The following is a 16772-nucleotide window of genomic DNA, read 5'->3' as shown; positions in this document are numbered from 1 at the left end:
AAGTCTTGCCATCTGATGTGAAGAATGTACCTCAGGCATCTGTTTATGAATGACTATAGCTTGTGATTTGAAGACTTTTTAGTATGCCAGGTCTCACATCCATATAAGAGTACACTCTTCACATTTGTGTTGAAGTTTTGCAGTTTCATCTTTGCAGATATTATTCGTGAACTCCATATGGGATGAAGATTCTTGAATGTAGCTGTTGCTTTCCCTATCCTAGCATTGATACCTTTGTCTGTTCCTCCTTCTTTGCCCATAATACTCCCCAAGTAGATGAACTGCTCTGCATCTTCTAGGTCCACTCCCAGAGTGATGGTAGTATTGTTGGACTGGTTGATCCTCATTGTGTTGGCCTTTCCCTTGTTAACACTCAGTCCAATCATTAAGGCAGTTTTGTCTAGTGTTTTATCTGTATCAGAGGCAGCAGCATGGGGTGACAGGCAGCCAATCCATGAGGGAAGCTGTTTTTTAAACTCCCTCTGATAGAGGTGGTACCACCGAGTGGCACTACAAAATGTACTTGCAGGGAGGGAAGAGGCAAGGAAGAAGAGAAATCCGTGTAGTCTATAGCATTAACTGAAACTTTTGCTTATTGGTTAATCGCCTAAACTATTACATCCCTAGACAATGTTGGATGTTTTCTACAGTAGTTGACCTACAAGATTCCTTCAGTAAGATGTGAATCTTGAGACTAAACTGTAATTGAGAGAAAATGTGGCATTAGTCATAAAATGCTCTATATCCTAGCTTTTAAGATTCCCACAGTAAGATGTTTCACAGGATGGCTCAGACTGTATGTACAGTCTCATGGGCAATAAAAAGGTGTCATATGAAATAGAGGAGGATCCATTCCTTTTTTCCTTCACAGAAAGTAGAGTGGATTTTCCATTGACAGAGAATTTATTAATTATGTTAAGTAATTTTTATTTGGGGAATTCTCAGTGATCACATTCCTCAATGCCATCATATCCTTTTTCGACTGATATAAAAAACTCACTACCTCTTGGTGACAGGCCAAAGTGCCATTCACAGCTCGAAAACCTGGCAATTTCCATTTAAGCAAAAGAATGTGAATTGAACTTACTATACTGTTGAAGACAAACTTAGAAACTTAATCTTCCATTGAAGAAGGTAACTGTGTAATCCTGTTTTGCAGAAGAGCCAGCTGAGGAAGAACCATTGTAATTTGCCCAAGGCTATACATAGACTTACTGGAAGTTCCTAGCTCCTTTTTCCTCTGCTAAAACCTATGGCCTTTTCATTTTCTGGACTACACCACTGAGTCTTTATATTTTCCATATCCAGAATTGTTGTATTTGTGAAAATTTTCCTCTGTTTTTTGGAAAGGATTTGAATTGTGTTCAGAGAGGAACATATAGTGCATGATGATAGGCCTGGGGGTAGCCAAAGACACAATAATATGTGATAAGAAAGTAAAGTTTATATACTGCAATGTTCTGGATTGGCACAACTTTGATGTGCCATATGAAACAGAGACCCCAATTCACAGAGACTGACACATGCTCATAATGCTAGAAGACACTACTTTGTTATTTAATAGATTGTTTTAAAAAGTAAGCACAGTTAAGACTCAATTAGATCCCCACTGCATTTGTGTAGAGGCAGTTTACACAGAGTTCCTAGCAAAATGGCTTTAGAGTGGTAGTGGGAAGAGCCAAATCTTGTTAATTCTCTTCTTCAAATTGTTTACTAGATGGGTGCGTGGGCTAGAAAATAGCTTTTAAAAATAGCTGTGATGAAGTGTTGGATGGTGGAATGACTAACCAGAAGAAACCATAATCGTCGTCACCCAGTTCTTTTCTTTTAGGGAGATTTTATAAACAAGAAAATGGAACAAATTAATATAGGAGGGGAAAAAAAACTCACCCCAGTTGGGGATGAACCCTTTGTTTAATATTTAATCATAATACCCTACCCAGCTGCACCAGTGCAACCCTCATTGTTCAAGTGCTGTACCTGAACAGTTTGGGGGTTGCTCTATACCAGTTGAGTATATCTGTGGTAGGGGCTCGTACTGGACTAGCTATATTCAAGACCACCACTTTCATACAGTGAATTGTGGTACTGCTCTGGGCTCTGCACATCAGTGTGCATGTGTCATTCAGAGCTCAGTCTCTGTCAGTGGCAGCCATAGGTGCTAATTCTCAGAAAAAAATGGTGGGTGCTCAGCATGTCCCTTGTAAGCTGCTTAGAAGAGATTCAAATGCCATATGATTAGCAGAGCGCCCAAAGCTAGATTTTTGGTTTCTCCTGGTGGTGTACATCAACGTATACCTCAGTGAACATAAAAATGTATTCCGCACATGGATGGAAAAGATTAGAACAAACTTTGGTGCTCAGCATTCACTGGGCAACTTTCTATCAACACTCCCTCCCCAACATCTCCTATCTTCTGGTGGGCCCCACAGATCAGCACTTACCCTTCCCTCCAAACATCTACTGCCTGTTGCAGATCAGTTGTTTAGCAGCTTCAGGAGGTGTTGGGAAAGAGGGAGGAGGAGCCAAGGAGCAGCATATTGGAGGGAGGAAACGGAACTGAGCAAGAAGAAGTGGAATTGTCTGGGAAGAGGCAGGGGCAGGGCGGGATGGGAAGAAATAGGGTGGGGTGGAGCACTTCAGAAAGTGGTGTGAGGTTAGGGACTGGGTGGAGCTGGAGGAGAGCACCTCTAGCAGATTAGAAAGAGAGGCTGATTTGTCCCAGTCCCCTCACTCCACTTAGGGACATCTCTGACTATACTTGTATAAAAATCCTAATGTGAACAAGCCTGGGGACAGACCCCAGCACACCAGAACTGATCAGAAATGTTACTATAGAAGTTCAGTCCTTAACTCTTATTGAACCCTTAATGGCCAGTCTCTGGTTGCAGCATCTTACCCATTTCTCCCTTATACTCTGTGCCTGGCAGCAGGCGGGGCCTCAGTGTTAGTGGAATTCTGTGCCTATTCTCCATCTTTGTAAAATGTAAATCATCCTCTTTGAAGTCTCTCTCTTTATCCTTCTGAGGATGGGGAAGAGAGGAACCCCTAATGGGAAGGTCTCGAGGCAAAAAGAACCCAAAAAGAAGACAGCTCTAGGAGCAGAACTGCTGAAGAAATTCCCCCTGGACCAGCTGGAAAACAGGCTGGAGGAGTGGGGCAGGGCAACAATGAGCTGCTCTACAACCTTTCAGCTCCACTGAGATTTGCACAAGGGAGGGATATGGAGAGGTCCTGAACAACACTATCACTGAGTCAGAAGCACAGTAGGCTGTATGCCTAAGTTCCATCTGTAACATGCTATGTAAACCTCCACTTTCATTGAAAGAAATTTTTTTTAGCCCTGTGGAAGCAGAGAAAAGCTTTGAAACCATAGAATCGTGGCATTGGAAGGCATGAACCAAGTGGAACCAATACAACAACATTGGTTGAGTGTAAATAATCTCCAGCAGAGGGAGGAGCAGCAGCCAATAGAATCAGGGAGGAAGATGCCTCCTCCCATGTCATTCTCACATTGTACCAGGTCTCCACTTTTGTATGGGATGAGGCCTAGGTTTGTCAGGGGGATTAGTATGCTCTACTGGGCTGCCCTTCTTTCCTCTGGCCTTTTGGTTCCACAGATTAGATCAGAAGAAAAAGGTGGTACAGGTTGAACCTCTCTAATCTGGCACTCTCTGGTCCAGCAACATTCATGGGCCGGCATAATTTCAGTTAATGAGATATCCACGTATCATGTGTGTGACCAAGTTTCCCGGGGTCCCATAAAGTTTCTTTACAGCCACCCGTCCTGGTTCTGAGTGTTCTGTGCTGTTAGTTAGTTCTTATTTACCCCTACATTTCTTCTAAGAGCCCAATAAGCAGTGGAAGCGTTAGTAACGCTGCTAGGCAATATTCTTCTCCCATGGTTCAGCAAATTCTCTGGTTTGGCACCAGTCAGGTCTCAAGACTGCTAGACTAGAGAGGTTCAACGTGTAGTGTATTTCACATGCCACCCACTAATGGCACCAAAACGTTATTTAGTATATATGATGCAGATGTTCATAGTATGATTTCCTTCTCCTTTCTTAGATGACCTACCCCAGTTACAGCTGTCAGTGGCAAGCCCTTGGCATAGCTGTGCCTAAACAAAGACATAGCGTAGACAGGAAAAGTCAGTATAAGCCATGATTTCCACTGTTCCAGGTGACTACAGGTTCAAGTAGATGAAGTGCACTGGTGCTAATTGTAATTATAACTGCTTTCCCTGCCCACACCAGGAGTTCTGCAACTAGTCTGGCCACCAATCACTGAAATCCCCCAATATAGACAAGACTTCCATACTTTTATCAGCTGTATAGTAGCTAATGTTGAAACGTAAAGGGTCAGAAAATATGTTTAGGAATATGTTTTAATTAACAGGAAGGCACTGTGGTCTCTGGGATAAGGCACCAGACTGGAATTCAGAAGCAGTGGGTTCAATTCCTGGCTCTGCTTCTGGTTTGCTGGGTGACTCCAAGTGAGTCATTGCCTCCTCTTGTGCCTCAGTTACCCCACCTGTAAAATGGGGATAATAGTTTGTACTTGATGGGCAGAGCATTCTGAGGCATATGTGTGAAAACATTTTGGGTAGAGAATGAAAAAACAGTGTTTGCTAGTTGTGGGTAATCCTAGTGATGTTTAACTGTGCATTAATTAAAATCTGTTGGCTTATGTTTTCTAACACTATATTTTCTAGCCTTGGCAGAGCCTAGGATGGCAACTTGGCATTGGTTAGAGTTAGCAGGGATCAAAGGAAGTAGCTGCTTTTGAGTGTTTTCTTCCATGACTATATCACCCTGAATAAACAAGTCAGTGCACTGATAAAGCCTATGTTTAAGCCTTTATGGAACAACGTGTGTGGGGAGGGACAGAGAGGAGGATATTTGTCTTGACTGTAACCGGAGCTTGATTGAGTAAGGGCCTACTATTTTGAGGCATTTGTCTTGTTTTCCAGAAAATCAGTTTTAACCTTCTCCCCAAAAAGTAATTCTCAATTTGATAAGATTGTGAAGAAAATATTCTGTGGAATGTGTCTGATTTGTAGAATAGCCCAATCTGAAAAAGAGTTTGGAATAATAGCCCAATCATCTTCCTCGTTTCTTTCAGGTGTTACCTAACTAAACTCATTTCCATAGTGTAGACAAAAGCTTATGAGTCCCCCCCCCCCCCCAGCATCCCTAAATTTAGTAGTTAAATCACAACTGACTGATTGTTGCATCTTTCTGACTTCCAGTTGGTTAAGTGCAGTTTGGTTTCTGATGTCCCCTACCCTTCTTATAATGCTGTGGTCAGCAGCTGTGATCATTTTTGGCAAAAGGCCTATTCTACACTAAATCTAAGAACTGAGGGGGCAATAATTTTTGATGAGGGGGGCCACTCCAAGAATTTGGTAAGTGGTCAAGGGACACACTGTTCCATGATATTAATTGATATGCGGGGTCTGGGATGGATATTGAGTGCAGAAAGTCACTTAGGATAAGGCAGTGTGGTACAGGATGGGGTGTGGGATCTGAGAAGGTGTTTGAGTTAAGGAGTGGGTTCTGACCTGGGCCAGGAGTCTAGGATGAAGGAGGGTGGTGTGGAGTCGGGGAGGGGGTTCTGAGTGCAGGTGGAGATTCTGACATGTTGGAGGGGATGCAGATTCTGAGTGGGGGGTTGTGACCCAAAGGAGCAGCCTAGAAAAGGATGCAAACTCTCGGAGGGGGTTGTGATCTGGGGCAGGAGTGCAGGGTGCAGGGATTTGGGTTGTGACCAGGAGTAGGGTAATGGAGTGCAAGGTGTGGGAGGAAGTTGTGACTTGGACGACAAGTATAGGAGGAGGTACAGGATCTGGGAGGGGTGTATGGGTGAAGGAGCAAGAGTGCAGAGGGTTTGGGTTAAGTGGGGTAAGGATGCTTGAGAGTTTGCAAAGATTTGGGGGAGGGGAAGAGGCTGGGATGCCAGAGGCAAGCTTTGGCTAGGAGGTGCTTACCTGGGTGGCTCCCAGCCTGCAGCCCTGCCTAGCAGGTTACCCAGTGAGGCAGGGCTTTGTGTGCTAATGTGAACATTGTGGCTGTATCTACATTGGTGCGATCTTGTGCAAAAGCTGTTGCTTTTGCGCAAAAACTTGCTGCCTGTCTACACTAAAATGCCCATCAGAGCTTTCTTGCGCAAGAGAGCATCTACACTGGCAAGAATGCTCTTGTGCAAAGGCACATGCCAGTGTAGATGCTCTCTTCTGCAAAATAGTTCTTGCGCAAGATTATGCCAGTGTAGACGTAGCCTGTGAGTTTGGGGGCTTCACATGCTGCCTGTCCTGACAATAGGCAGCTATGGAAGCTGCAAGATTGTGATGGAGATAGGGGCAGCATGCAAACCCTCTCCCCCCCACCCTCCAGACTCATGGCATTCAGAAAGGTACTGAGCAGTGGGTGTAGGTGGGGAGGCAGGGAACTGGGCTGAGGCTCCTGCTGTGTCTGCGAGCCAGATCCAGTGGCTTGGTGTCCAGACCTGGAGTGCAGGCTGTATTTTGCTTGCTCCTGCCTAAGAATAATGTAAATTCTTCTGAGCCAGGGATTTTGGGCTCAGTGCTTAAAGATTTTATTTCAGTGGAAGTTAGAGCCTAAATAGATGTTAGGTGGCTAATTCTTCTTGAGCATTCAGCCTCTCATCATTCTATTTGATTTTAATGAAACAACATGCATTTGGGGCTGTATCCAAAATAGTAGTGGTTACACAGTTGTGTGACACGGAGTCAGTCACTTCCTTTCTCTGTGTTTTGAATTTCCATCTTTAAACTCTGTATAATAGTATTGTTCTTACAGAGGTAATGTGTCTAACAGTGCTTTAAGGTTATAGGGTGACAGATGCCATATAAAACCAAGTATTTGTTCCTTTTATTGATAATGATCTGCACGTTTTCCTTCTTTGTGATCTATAAAGAAGGTCTGAAAGAATGGTGATTAAGACTTTTCCCCCTGTTGTTTGTGTTTGTCTTATAAATATTAAAAATAGTAAGTCTGACCTCATCTGTTTTTTCTGGAAAATTAATGATATGCCTCAAATAAATGAATTATGAATTTTTTTCTGTACCCATAACTGAGGGAGTTTGGGGATTGAAACTTTTTGAAAAAGCCATATTGTTCTTAGTCTGTCATTTGCATGAAATAGATGTTAATGAAACCTATCAATCAGTTTTATATTATCTGAATAAAATTCACTTCCCTAGATGTATGTATGAGTTATCAGGTATTATCATGTTCTAGTCTAATCAGGTGATCACTAGTCCTGCCAGGAAGACTGTTTAAACTATAAATTCATCAGGATAAATATTTATTTTTTCTATGTCTTTCAGATGCAACAAGAAAGCCCAGCTTAGACAGCTTCTCATCAGATTCCTGGTTAGACATGGATGAAGACTCTTGTGATGCTCATACCCGGGAGGAGAAGGAAGACAATTTGGATAAGAACACAAAGGCCTTGGGTGATGGTTCCTCCTCACCCAACAGCACACACTCTGAAGGGAAGGAGGTTGCAGGGAGAAAACAGAAAGCCACAGTAATGAGGTACCTCAAAAGAACTTTGTCTAATGAGTCAGATGACAGTGTAAAGTCAACAACCCCCACAGACTATCTGAAAACACCGACAGGGTCACCAGCTACAGAAGTCTCAACCAAATGGACTCATCTTACAGAGTTTGAACTGAAAGGTTTGAAAGCCCTGGTAGAAAAGCTTGAATCTCTCCCAGAGAGCAAGAAGTGTGTTCCAGAAGGCATTGAGGATCCTCAGGCTCTTCTGGAGGATATGAAGGTGTGCAAAACTGCTTTTAATGCTATAAAACAGTGTTTCTCAACCAGTGATATAAGTACCATCAGGGGTACTAGAGAGAAGTCTGGGGGTATGTCACCACAATTGAAATTTGGAGAAAACTGAATTTTTTTTTTTACTTGTTACACCCAAAAATTTCATCGCCCTCCTGGCTATGATTAAGTTTGTTTAAACAAATGCGTTGCAATGGTAGAAAAAAAATTGTCTCTCTGAAAACTGTAGGTACTTATAATTTAAAAAAAGGGGGGGGGTACTTTACTTTATAAAAAAAAAGGTTGAAAAACACTGCTATAAAATCTATATTCCATAGGCCATGTGTCAGGGTGCGCACTCCCCACTGTGCCTTAGTGCCCCCTGACTCTCCTCATCTAGCCCCTCTCAGGGCAATTTACAGTCTGTACGGGTTGCTCATCACTGGCATTGGGGTTATCCCTACTGCCCCGCTTACCTAGCCTGCATTGTAATCCGCCTCCGAACCCTGGGCCTTTCCTCTGGCCCCTAGCCAGGGAGAGTCTTGGCTGGCCCTCTCCCAACCCTAGCTGGCTATCCCCAGCTGTTCTCCCTCCTGGGAGCCCCTGCTTCCTCTGCAGTCAGCCTTTCACTGGCCCTCCCTCTCTAAGCAAACTGTGCCTCTCTATATAGCTGCTGCCTGGGCCCTCACTAGCCCTAACGGCCTCAGCTGACCTCTCTGGGCTCAGCCCCCGCTCAGGGCCTGAGTCTTGGCCTTAAAGGGCCAGTGCAGGGCAGGCGCCCTGTCACACCATGGTAGGCCTGTATTGTTATGCAAACACTTGTCCTCAATGTTAAGGCAACCCACAGAAGCAAGCGCTGGAATATATTGCTTCTTTCCTGATCTGAATGCCACTCAAATTAGGAAGGGGAATGTTGCATGGTTGGCCTTGTCTTCATAGACTGCTTCTTCATATTAAAGATATAGACTTCTACAAGCTGTTAGGGATGTAAAAGTGTAGTCGATCAAATGATTAATGCTCTCTCCCCTCCCCTCCCCTCCCCTCCCCGCAGCTCTTAAATTTTTTACTGGACTGGCCGACAGACTGGCTCAATCCCAGCTCAGGCCCGGTCCTGGCAGCAACCCCCACTGCAGCTCTGCATTATTATGGGACTAAGGAGCTGTCATATGAGCAGGCTGTCTCAGTCCCCGTTCCTGTGCCGGGTCCCAGCATCAACCCCTGCTGCAGCTCTGCATGAGGAGCACTGCAGTAGTTGTTGGGACCTGGCACGAGCCAGGACCGAGCCAGCCTATCCATGTGCCAGCTCTTAAAGTACTTCTAATGCAGAGATGCAGTGAGGATAGATGCCAGGACCTGGCTTGAGCCAAGACTGAGTGCTTGCAGAACTAGTCCTTGTTGACTAATCAACAGAATTATTGGCAACTACAGGATTAATGAATTACACACCTCTTAATACACCTACAATCTGATCTGTTTAATCATGTCCATTCTGGTTGTAACTGCCTTCAGTGTGACACAAAGTTTGTGTACCCTTGCAAGGTAGTTCATGATATATGCCACATGCATAAACATATCTAGATTGAGTCCTGTTTTATATGTATCCATGTATTTTAATGTGTTTTTAATCCACTCTGCTTTCAGGTATATCTGATTAGCTGACAAAAATGAAATTTTCATTTCAAATTTTTAAATATTTGATCCCGGTGCAAAAACCAGACCCAGTTAACTTTCTGAATGTCATTTTCTTTCCATAGTTCCCCACTTCTCATTTTAATTTCCTCTGTTGCTCTCTGCCGTGTGATAGTTATTGCCTACTGGGTCTTTTCCTTGTATTTAATAGAATAAATGAGTGGCTGCTGAGACCAAAGTAGCCTGTAGGTCAGGAGACAGGCCATCTTTGGTCTGTCTGATGTAGTTATTCAGGAGGCAGTCGCGATTTACTGCCGAGGTGTCCTCACAGGTCTCTGGCTCCGTTGGTGATGATAACCGGAAGGCTGCTTGTGTGTATGGTCACTGATGTGTGCTGTGTCGACTTGTGCATTTAGTCTCCATAGCAGACCCCAAGAGAACCCCCAAAGACCCACAAACCAGATAAGGATCAAAGGTGCCAGGCTGGGTTTACTGTAGAGCAAAGTACACTAATAGTTGTCAGTAGGCTCTACTGAACCACTACACACATGTACCCTGTAGCAATGGAATGACTCACTCGGGAAATTTCCACTGTCCCCATGGTCATCCAAAGACACCACCTTATATACAGGTACAACAAATCACACCTTACTGCTGATGTATCAGGTTTCCACTCTCTGATGTTACTTAGATACCACCCATCACTCTGTACCTCATGGTTTGATTAGATCATCTCTATCCATCATGCTGTTATTTTAGACCCTTTTTTTGAATCTGGGTCTGTATCCTTGGGGAGTGGGTACCAAGGCCTTTTTTAATTAGCTGGTGGTACCATGTGATTTCAACTTACAACCAGTACCAGTTATCGTTCTGCACTCGGTACCTAGCACCAATTAGTGTTTCATACTCTCAGCCCTGTTCGTGCCAAGTTCTGTGAGCTGGGGCCTGCCTCTTGCTCACAGCTTAGCTTTGCTTTATGTTAGCTGTGTTTTGTCCATTGTTAGCTAGGCCTCGGGCCTCAAACCAGGCTGGTGCTGCTTGGGCTTATGTTTTAGGCCTTCATCTTACTACATTTGGGTTAGCCCCTGGCAGGCCCTCACACTGCCATATTTATCTTTGCCTCTGCAAATATGGGGATCACAGCTCCCGTTGGTCGCGGATCACTATTCCTGGCCAGTGGGAGCTGCGAATGCCTGGACCTGTGGAGGTGTAGATAAATATAGTGGCAGCAGCCTGCTAGGGGCTAACTCTGGTGAACCACCTCTGTTTTATTGCCTACCCCTGTTGTAGGTAATTGACATAGCTTCTGAGGTTGTGCAGGTGTGGTGACCTCATGTTCTTAAGGGACAAAGAAGACATCTCAAGAATAGTCAAAACACCTAATTTTCAAAATGGTCCTTGTTGATTTTAGTTCCAGCTCTGTTCCAGAGTTACTCTGTCAGCTATGATAAATGATTTTATCTCTGTGTCTTTGTTTCCTTTTCTGTAAAATGGGGGTATTAATTCTTCTCTTCTTCACAGATATGAAGTCTGAAGATTAATCCATTAGTGTCTTATGATTCTTTATTATTTTATTGTTTTCATTTTTAAATTCATGTTTGAGTAGTTTCCGCTAGAAAAAGACAGATTAAAATTTCTGTAAGCAGAAATTACAGATTATAAATTCCATACTGTATAGCCTTATGATAATCATTTGCTTTGATTTGGAATCATGAGTTGTAACCCCTCTCCTGTGCTTCGACCACTGGTATTGTTACTTCCAAGAGCAATGTGGTTTTATTTATTATTCTTTGCACCACAGAGTAGAGAAGATGTGTCCCATTTATCATGGCTTATGTAGCGCATGTAAAGAAAAGTGTTTGTTTATATAGTAAAAGAATAGGGTATGTACTTTCTCAACATAAATTGTCACAGCTGCTTAGAAGCAGTTACAATGCCATTTAAATAAAAAGGCTGTAAACATATAGGCTACGTCTACTTTACGAGTTTTACCGGAAGAGGCAGTGCAAATGAAGTACTGATTAGCATTTTCTCGTGCTTCATTTGTATAATCTCTTCCGATCATTTTTTCACATGAGGTTTTTGCATAAAAACATGCGGTGTGGACGTTTCCTTTTTGTACAAACCCCATTTTTGTGCAAGATCCTTATGCCTCTGGAGAAAATACTAATCAGCACTTCATTTGAATTGCCTCTTCTGGCAAAACCTGTAGTGTAGATGTAGTCATAGTGTGTAGCACAGCCATCTTCCACAAACTTGGAGCCTGGAATCATAATGCATGGTACTCATTTTGGTATGTCGCTGAGAGTACAATTCTGTTCAATACTTTTGGAATTGTTACTAGGTATATATTTGAGTGTTTGCACAGATCATGGTAGCTGTTTTATGATTTGCAGCCATCTCATTTGAAATCTGAATTATGTCCTAAGAGCAGGAGTTGAATTGGGCAGAGAAGAAAGATTGTGGTATTCAGCCAAGCTCCACAAAATCCAGGTTCCACTTACAAAATAGTCTTCATCCTTTAAAATGCCAAACTGAGATGTTATTTACAGTAAATTGTGCAGATGTTCAAAATACAATTACACATATCAGCTGTCCCTCGGTGGTGGTTGTATATACCCATAGACTGTGCTGAGTCCTTTGGCTTGGTTTCTTCTTCCTAGAGATCAGATGTTTTGCTAAGATATTTCTCTTTTTGATTGGGAGGAAAAATAAATGGCAATATCTCCCAAATTTCATTCTCTTGGACACCAAAATGAAATGTCACTCTCAGTAGATTGTGCAGATTAGGGATGTCAGCATGTGGATGGCTACACAATTAACCAATAAGCCTGGATTTATTAGTTAATCCTATCGTCTTCACACATTCTCCCCTTGCTGTCTCTGTATCAGAAGCAACAAGGCTGTGGGAGATAGGAGACAATGCTTGTGGGGAGGCAGCTTTTAAGCTGGCTTCCCAGGAACATTGGATCCACCTCTCACCCCCCCCCCCCCCCCCGAATCCTGAAGCTGCCTCTGTTACCTCAATATGTGTGGGGAACAGGCTCTGCAGACCCACATCTTTCCCCCTGCTCCCCACTGCCTCCTGGAGTGGCAAATGAGGGCGGGGGAGTAGGAAGGAGTCAGTGCTGGAGGAAGCTAAACTTTGATGCAGTTAGCATGTAACTGAACAGTCATGTATCTTACAACCCTAATGCAAATTTTAAATACCATCTTTGTTCTTTCTTCAGCTTTGATCAATAAGTGTAACAGACAACAATGTTGACATTTAAATGAGCATAATTGAGGAGTTAACTTTTCTCTGAGATAAAGAGGGTCCGTTAACATTTCTTGGAGTGATTATTCTATGTTGTTACATTCTGAAAGTTATATTTGCAACCATGATATGTGTAGAGACTTGATTTTTAAATGAAAGGTAAATTTCTAGAGATCAAAAAGGCAGTTAGGGAGAGGTGTAGCTAAGGAGAAAATTAAGCTCTCTGTACATCTGCCTTCTTGAATTTGAAAGACTATGAGAGTTTTCAGTGGCAATGTTAAGGTTTAAAATGAAAGGTTTTCGTCAGGCTCAGATTTCAATAAAAATAGAGCACGTTCCAGGCTGGGAATTTGGCAGGCTACTGAGAGGTCTTGGTTATCTCATGCCTCAAGAAAATGTTATCTAAGAGGAAACTAAAACCATGGGAATTTATCACCACAGACAGACAAATACAAAGAATGCTTTTGCAGTATTAAAAACTAGAGATTCATCTCAGGGGTAGTCGTGTTTGTCTGTATCTGCAAAACCAAAAAGGAATCCTGTGGCACCTTCAGGACTAACTGCATAAACTTTTGTGTGTAAAACCCACTTCACCAGATGAATTGGAGTGGAAGTTACACAGGCAGGGACACACACAAACACGCGTGTGCACACACATATAACAAAAGAAAAGAGTTACTTATCAAGTATAGGACCAGTGTTAACAAGGCCACTTCACTCAGAGTGGATGTTACTCACTCTGGTGGGGAGGTGTGAATACAAAGAGAAGGAAAATTGCCTTTGTAATGAGAGAACCAATCTAAATCATTCAGTCCTAATTTGATTGCATTAAATTTGCAAATGAATTGCAGCTCTGCTGTTTCTCTTTGTAGTCTGGTTTTGAAGTTTTTTGTAGAATGATGGCTACTTTTAATTCTATTAATGACTGTCCATGGACAGGAGTGTCTAGGAAGGTTAATGAGAGTTCTCCTGGTTTATGTATGTTACCTTTCTTGATATCTGATTTGTGTCCATTTATCCTTTTGGCACAGAGTCTGTCCAGTTTGGCCAATGTATATGGCAGATGGACATTGCTAGCGCATGATGGCATAGATCACATTGGTGGATGAGTCCCTGATGTGGTTTATATGGACATCCAAAGCAGACCCCATTGCAGCAGGCCCTGTGGGGCTGAAGCAGCTTCATACGAAAGGCAGGCAGGGTGCTGCTCTGGTTAACTGGTGGGGGTTGGAATTGGTGAGCATCACCCTTTAAGGGTGCTGCTTACTGGTTAACCTTTCACATCCCTACACACAACCTGAAGCAAATACTCACCAGCAGCTACACCACAGAAACACTTACCAAGGAACCTATCCCTGCAATATACCCCATTGCCAATTCTGTCCACATATTTGTACAATAAAGACCATCAAAGAACCACATCAGGTTCTCATCCACCAATGTGATCTATGCCATCATCACATAACATAATCTTTAATTAAAATTAATCTTTAATCCTTGGAGACTCCAGGTCAATCCTGGAGGGTTAGCAATTCTAGGAGAGTGAGAGTGGAATTGTTCTGTGAATATGCCAGAATGAGTTTTTTCACAAAGAGAAAGCAAGAACATTTCTAATTTATTAGGCATCACTGCTGTGCTTGGCTTGAAGAGTCTTTGAGTGATTCCAGCTTTTGATGCTGCCAAGAAGGCTGTTGCTACCTGGCATCATTACAAGTTTTGCTCTTGTTCCTGTGTCTACTAAAAGATCCAAGTTTAGGGTCTTTTCTGAGGCCTGGATTTTTATTTTTAAAAGCATGGGTTCTCAGACTTTCTCATTGTATGGACCCCAGTAGTCTCATATAGCATTTCCCCTCCAAGACACAATTGCATGGACTCATTCCCATCCCACTGGCAATAGAATAACCGCTCTAGGGCAGCTACAACAATGACTTACATAGGAAGGTAGTATTAGGGAAATAAGCAGCAGAATCATCACTATGTGACCAGCCAACACTCTATGGATCAGAATTTGGGAACCATTATTTTTCAGTCTTTTTCTCTGTTGATCAGCTGCTCACAAGGAGATGCTTTCTCTATACATGACAGATCAAACAATATTTAGGGAGGCATTTTTAATTGACAGATTTTGTGCAGGAGCATTAGTGAGCCTTTGCTTTTTAATGCATACTAGAGGGTTGCGCCCCCTGCTCCCCACACCAACCCCCACTTTGTGGCTGCTACAACCCCGCTGTGGCTGATGGGAAATTACCTTACACTCTACCCTTCTTCCTGTCCTTTACGGTAGAGGGTGCCCATCCAGATAGACTCTCCATAGGAGGTGGTCCCTTCCTACAGAGGGCCCTCCAGAGGAAGGCCCCTTTTCCAACCCCATACTCCACTATCCAGAGAGACACCAAATTATCGAGAAGGCACCCTCCTCCCCTCTGAGACTCTCTCCTTCTCCATAGCATGCCCCCCTGGAAGGAGCCTTGTTATGAGAGGAGGTAGCACTGCCCAACCTTGTGCCAGGGCCTCCCTGGGAAGCAGTGGCCCCTCCCCTCCTCCAAAGCTGGTTCCACCCTCTCCCAGCCTCCTCCACAGCTCTCCTTCCAGCCTAGCAGAGCCGCAATAATGTTATGTTGCTCTCACATCCCTGCTGCTTTCCATCCAGCTGCTTCTGGCCTCAGTTCTGCTTCCTGGTCCAGAAGCAGAACTGGGGCCAGAGGCAGCTGGATGGGAAGTGGCGGGGATGGGGGGAATGAACAGCAGAGCTCGCTGAACTCCCTGCAGTCTCCTCCACCAAGGTGCTGAGAGGTTACCAGGCTGTGGGAGCTGGAGCCTGGCAGCAGGTGGCAGAGCGGGGAACTGGAGGTGCTTCCTGACAGGGCCCCAGAGCGTCATTAAGGAGCCGCCCTTGCCCCCAACCCTCTTATGGGGGGGCAGGGGCCAGGGGGGAGCTCAGGGCATTCCATAACAAAGGGTCAGGAGAACGATTGGGCTGGGTCTGGACCCCTACCTTCTGGGGCCCTCCCCTCCCTCGCGCCCAGCTCCAGACCCCGCTCAGAGTGGGGAGAATTGCCCCAGCCTCAACAGTGAAGGGTTCCCATCCTGCCTTGAGTCAGGGATGCCGCTTCCCCTCTGACTCTGCTGAGGCTGAGGGGGGGCAAGGCAACCCAGATGACATTACTCTGTCATCCCACAGGAAAAAAGTTTTATATATGAGAGAGATGTGTATGTCCTGTTTTAGGGTGCATGCAACACACTCCACCATTTTCTGCTAGATGTAACCTTTCATCTCTGACTCTAGGTCACTTGTACCAATCTTATTTGGTAGTGATTGAAAGTGGTCACCACCTAATAGCTATGGAGAGACTTCTGAGCTCAGCTCTCAGTGGGCAGGTGTCCAGGTCACAAAACCACAGCCACTGCTGATACTAATTGACCCCCTTGTTGTCAGATAAATTAAGGATTGAATTGAGGGTGGAGCTGAGCTCTTCTCTTTCCTGGATAGAGCCACATTGGTAAGGCAGCATGGGTAGCCTTCCTCTGGCTCTGTCGGACTACATCTGTCTTATTGATAAATGCAATTTCAATCTCTAGAGCTGTTAGTTTGATTGTGGTGTCCCCGTTTAATAGTGTCACATGATTTAGGAGCTCATATGATCTATAAGGAACTTACACAAATTTCGTTTTCAGTTTCCCTTCTTACCAGGAAAACTAATTACTTCACCTCAAAGAGTCTTCTACTTGATTATCAAATAGTTTTCATGTTGCTAATTAAGTTGTACTTGCAATATACTTTAGTAATCCAATCTCCTATTATTTGACTATATCCCTGCATCTGATAGGAGATTTGAATTGTATATGATTTACCCCAACTGGTTCTGTGAAATGTCTCATCACTGAATAGTTTGTTTCACCTGTTTAATTACCCACATCCTGTTTTCCACAGAGCACTGTCTCTCTGAAGCATAAAGAAGACTAAAATGCTATATAGAAAAAAATTCCCTTAAGTTAAGAAATGAACCTGCTATAATATGCTTTTTTTAAAACATAGAAGAGTTTAATTTCAGACATTCCCGATACAGCAGAATCTTTAGATATCCCTTCAG

General features: G+C 43.7%; 1 protein-coding gene across 10 annotated transcripts in view; it reads left to right on the top strand.

Annotated features, from left to right (window-relative positions):
• Window positions 1-16772, top strand: part of KDM2B (lysine demethylase 2B) — a 218450-nt gene that overhangs the window by 113053 nt on the left and 88625 nt on the right. For all 10 annotated transcript variants that reach the window (XM_089775275.1, XM_075898615.2, XM_006135978.5 and 7 more), the window contains one exon: window positions 7352-7806. In XM_089775275.1, coding sequence (XP_089631401.1) covers window positions 7352-7806 — 455 coding nt within the window. The remainder of the gene's footprint in view (window positions 1-7351; window positions 7807-16772) is intronic.

Source organism: Pelodiscus sinensis, chromosome Z, assembly GCF_052426305.1.
Source record: "Pelodiscus sinensis isolate ZL-2025 chromosome Z, ASM5242630v1, whole genome shotgun sequence".
In the NCBI taxonomy this organism is placed as follows: Eukaryota; Metazoa; Chordata; order Testudines; family Trionychidae; genus Pelodiscus; species Pelodiscus sinensis.
The sequence above is the reverse complement of the archived record's forward strand: the minus strand, read 5'-3'. Positions and strand labels throughout refer to the sequence as shown.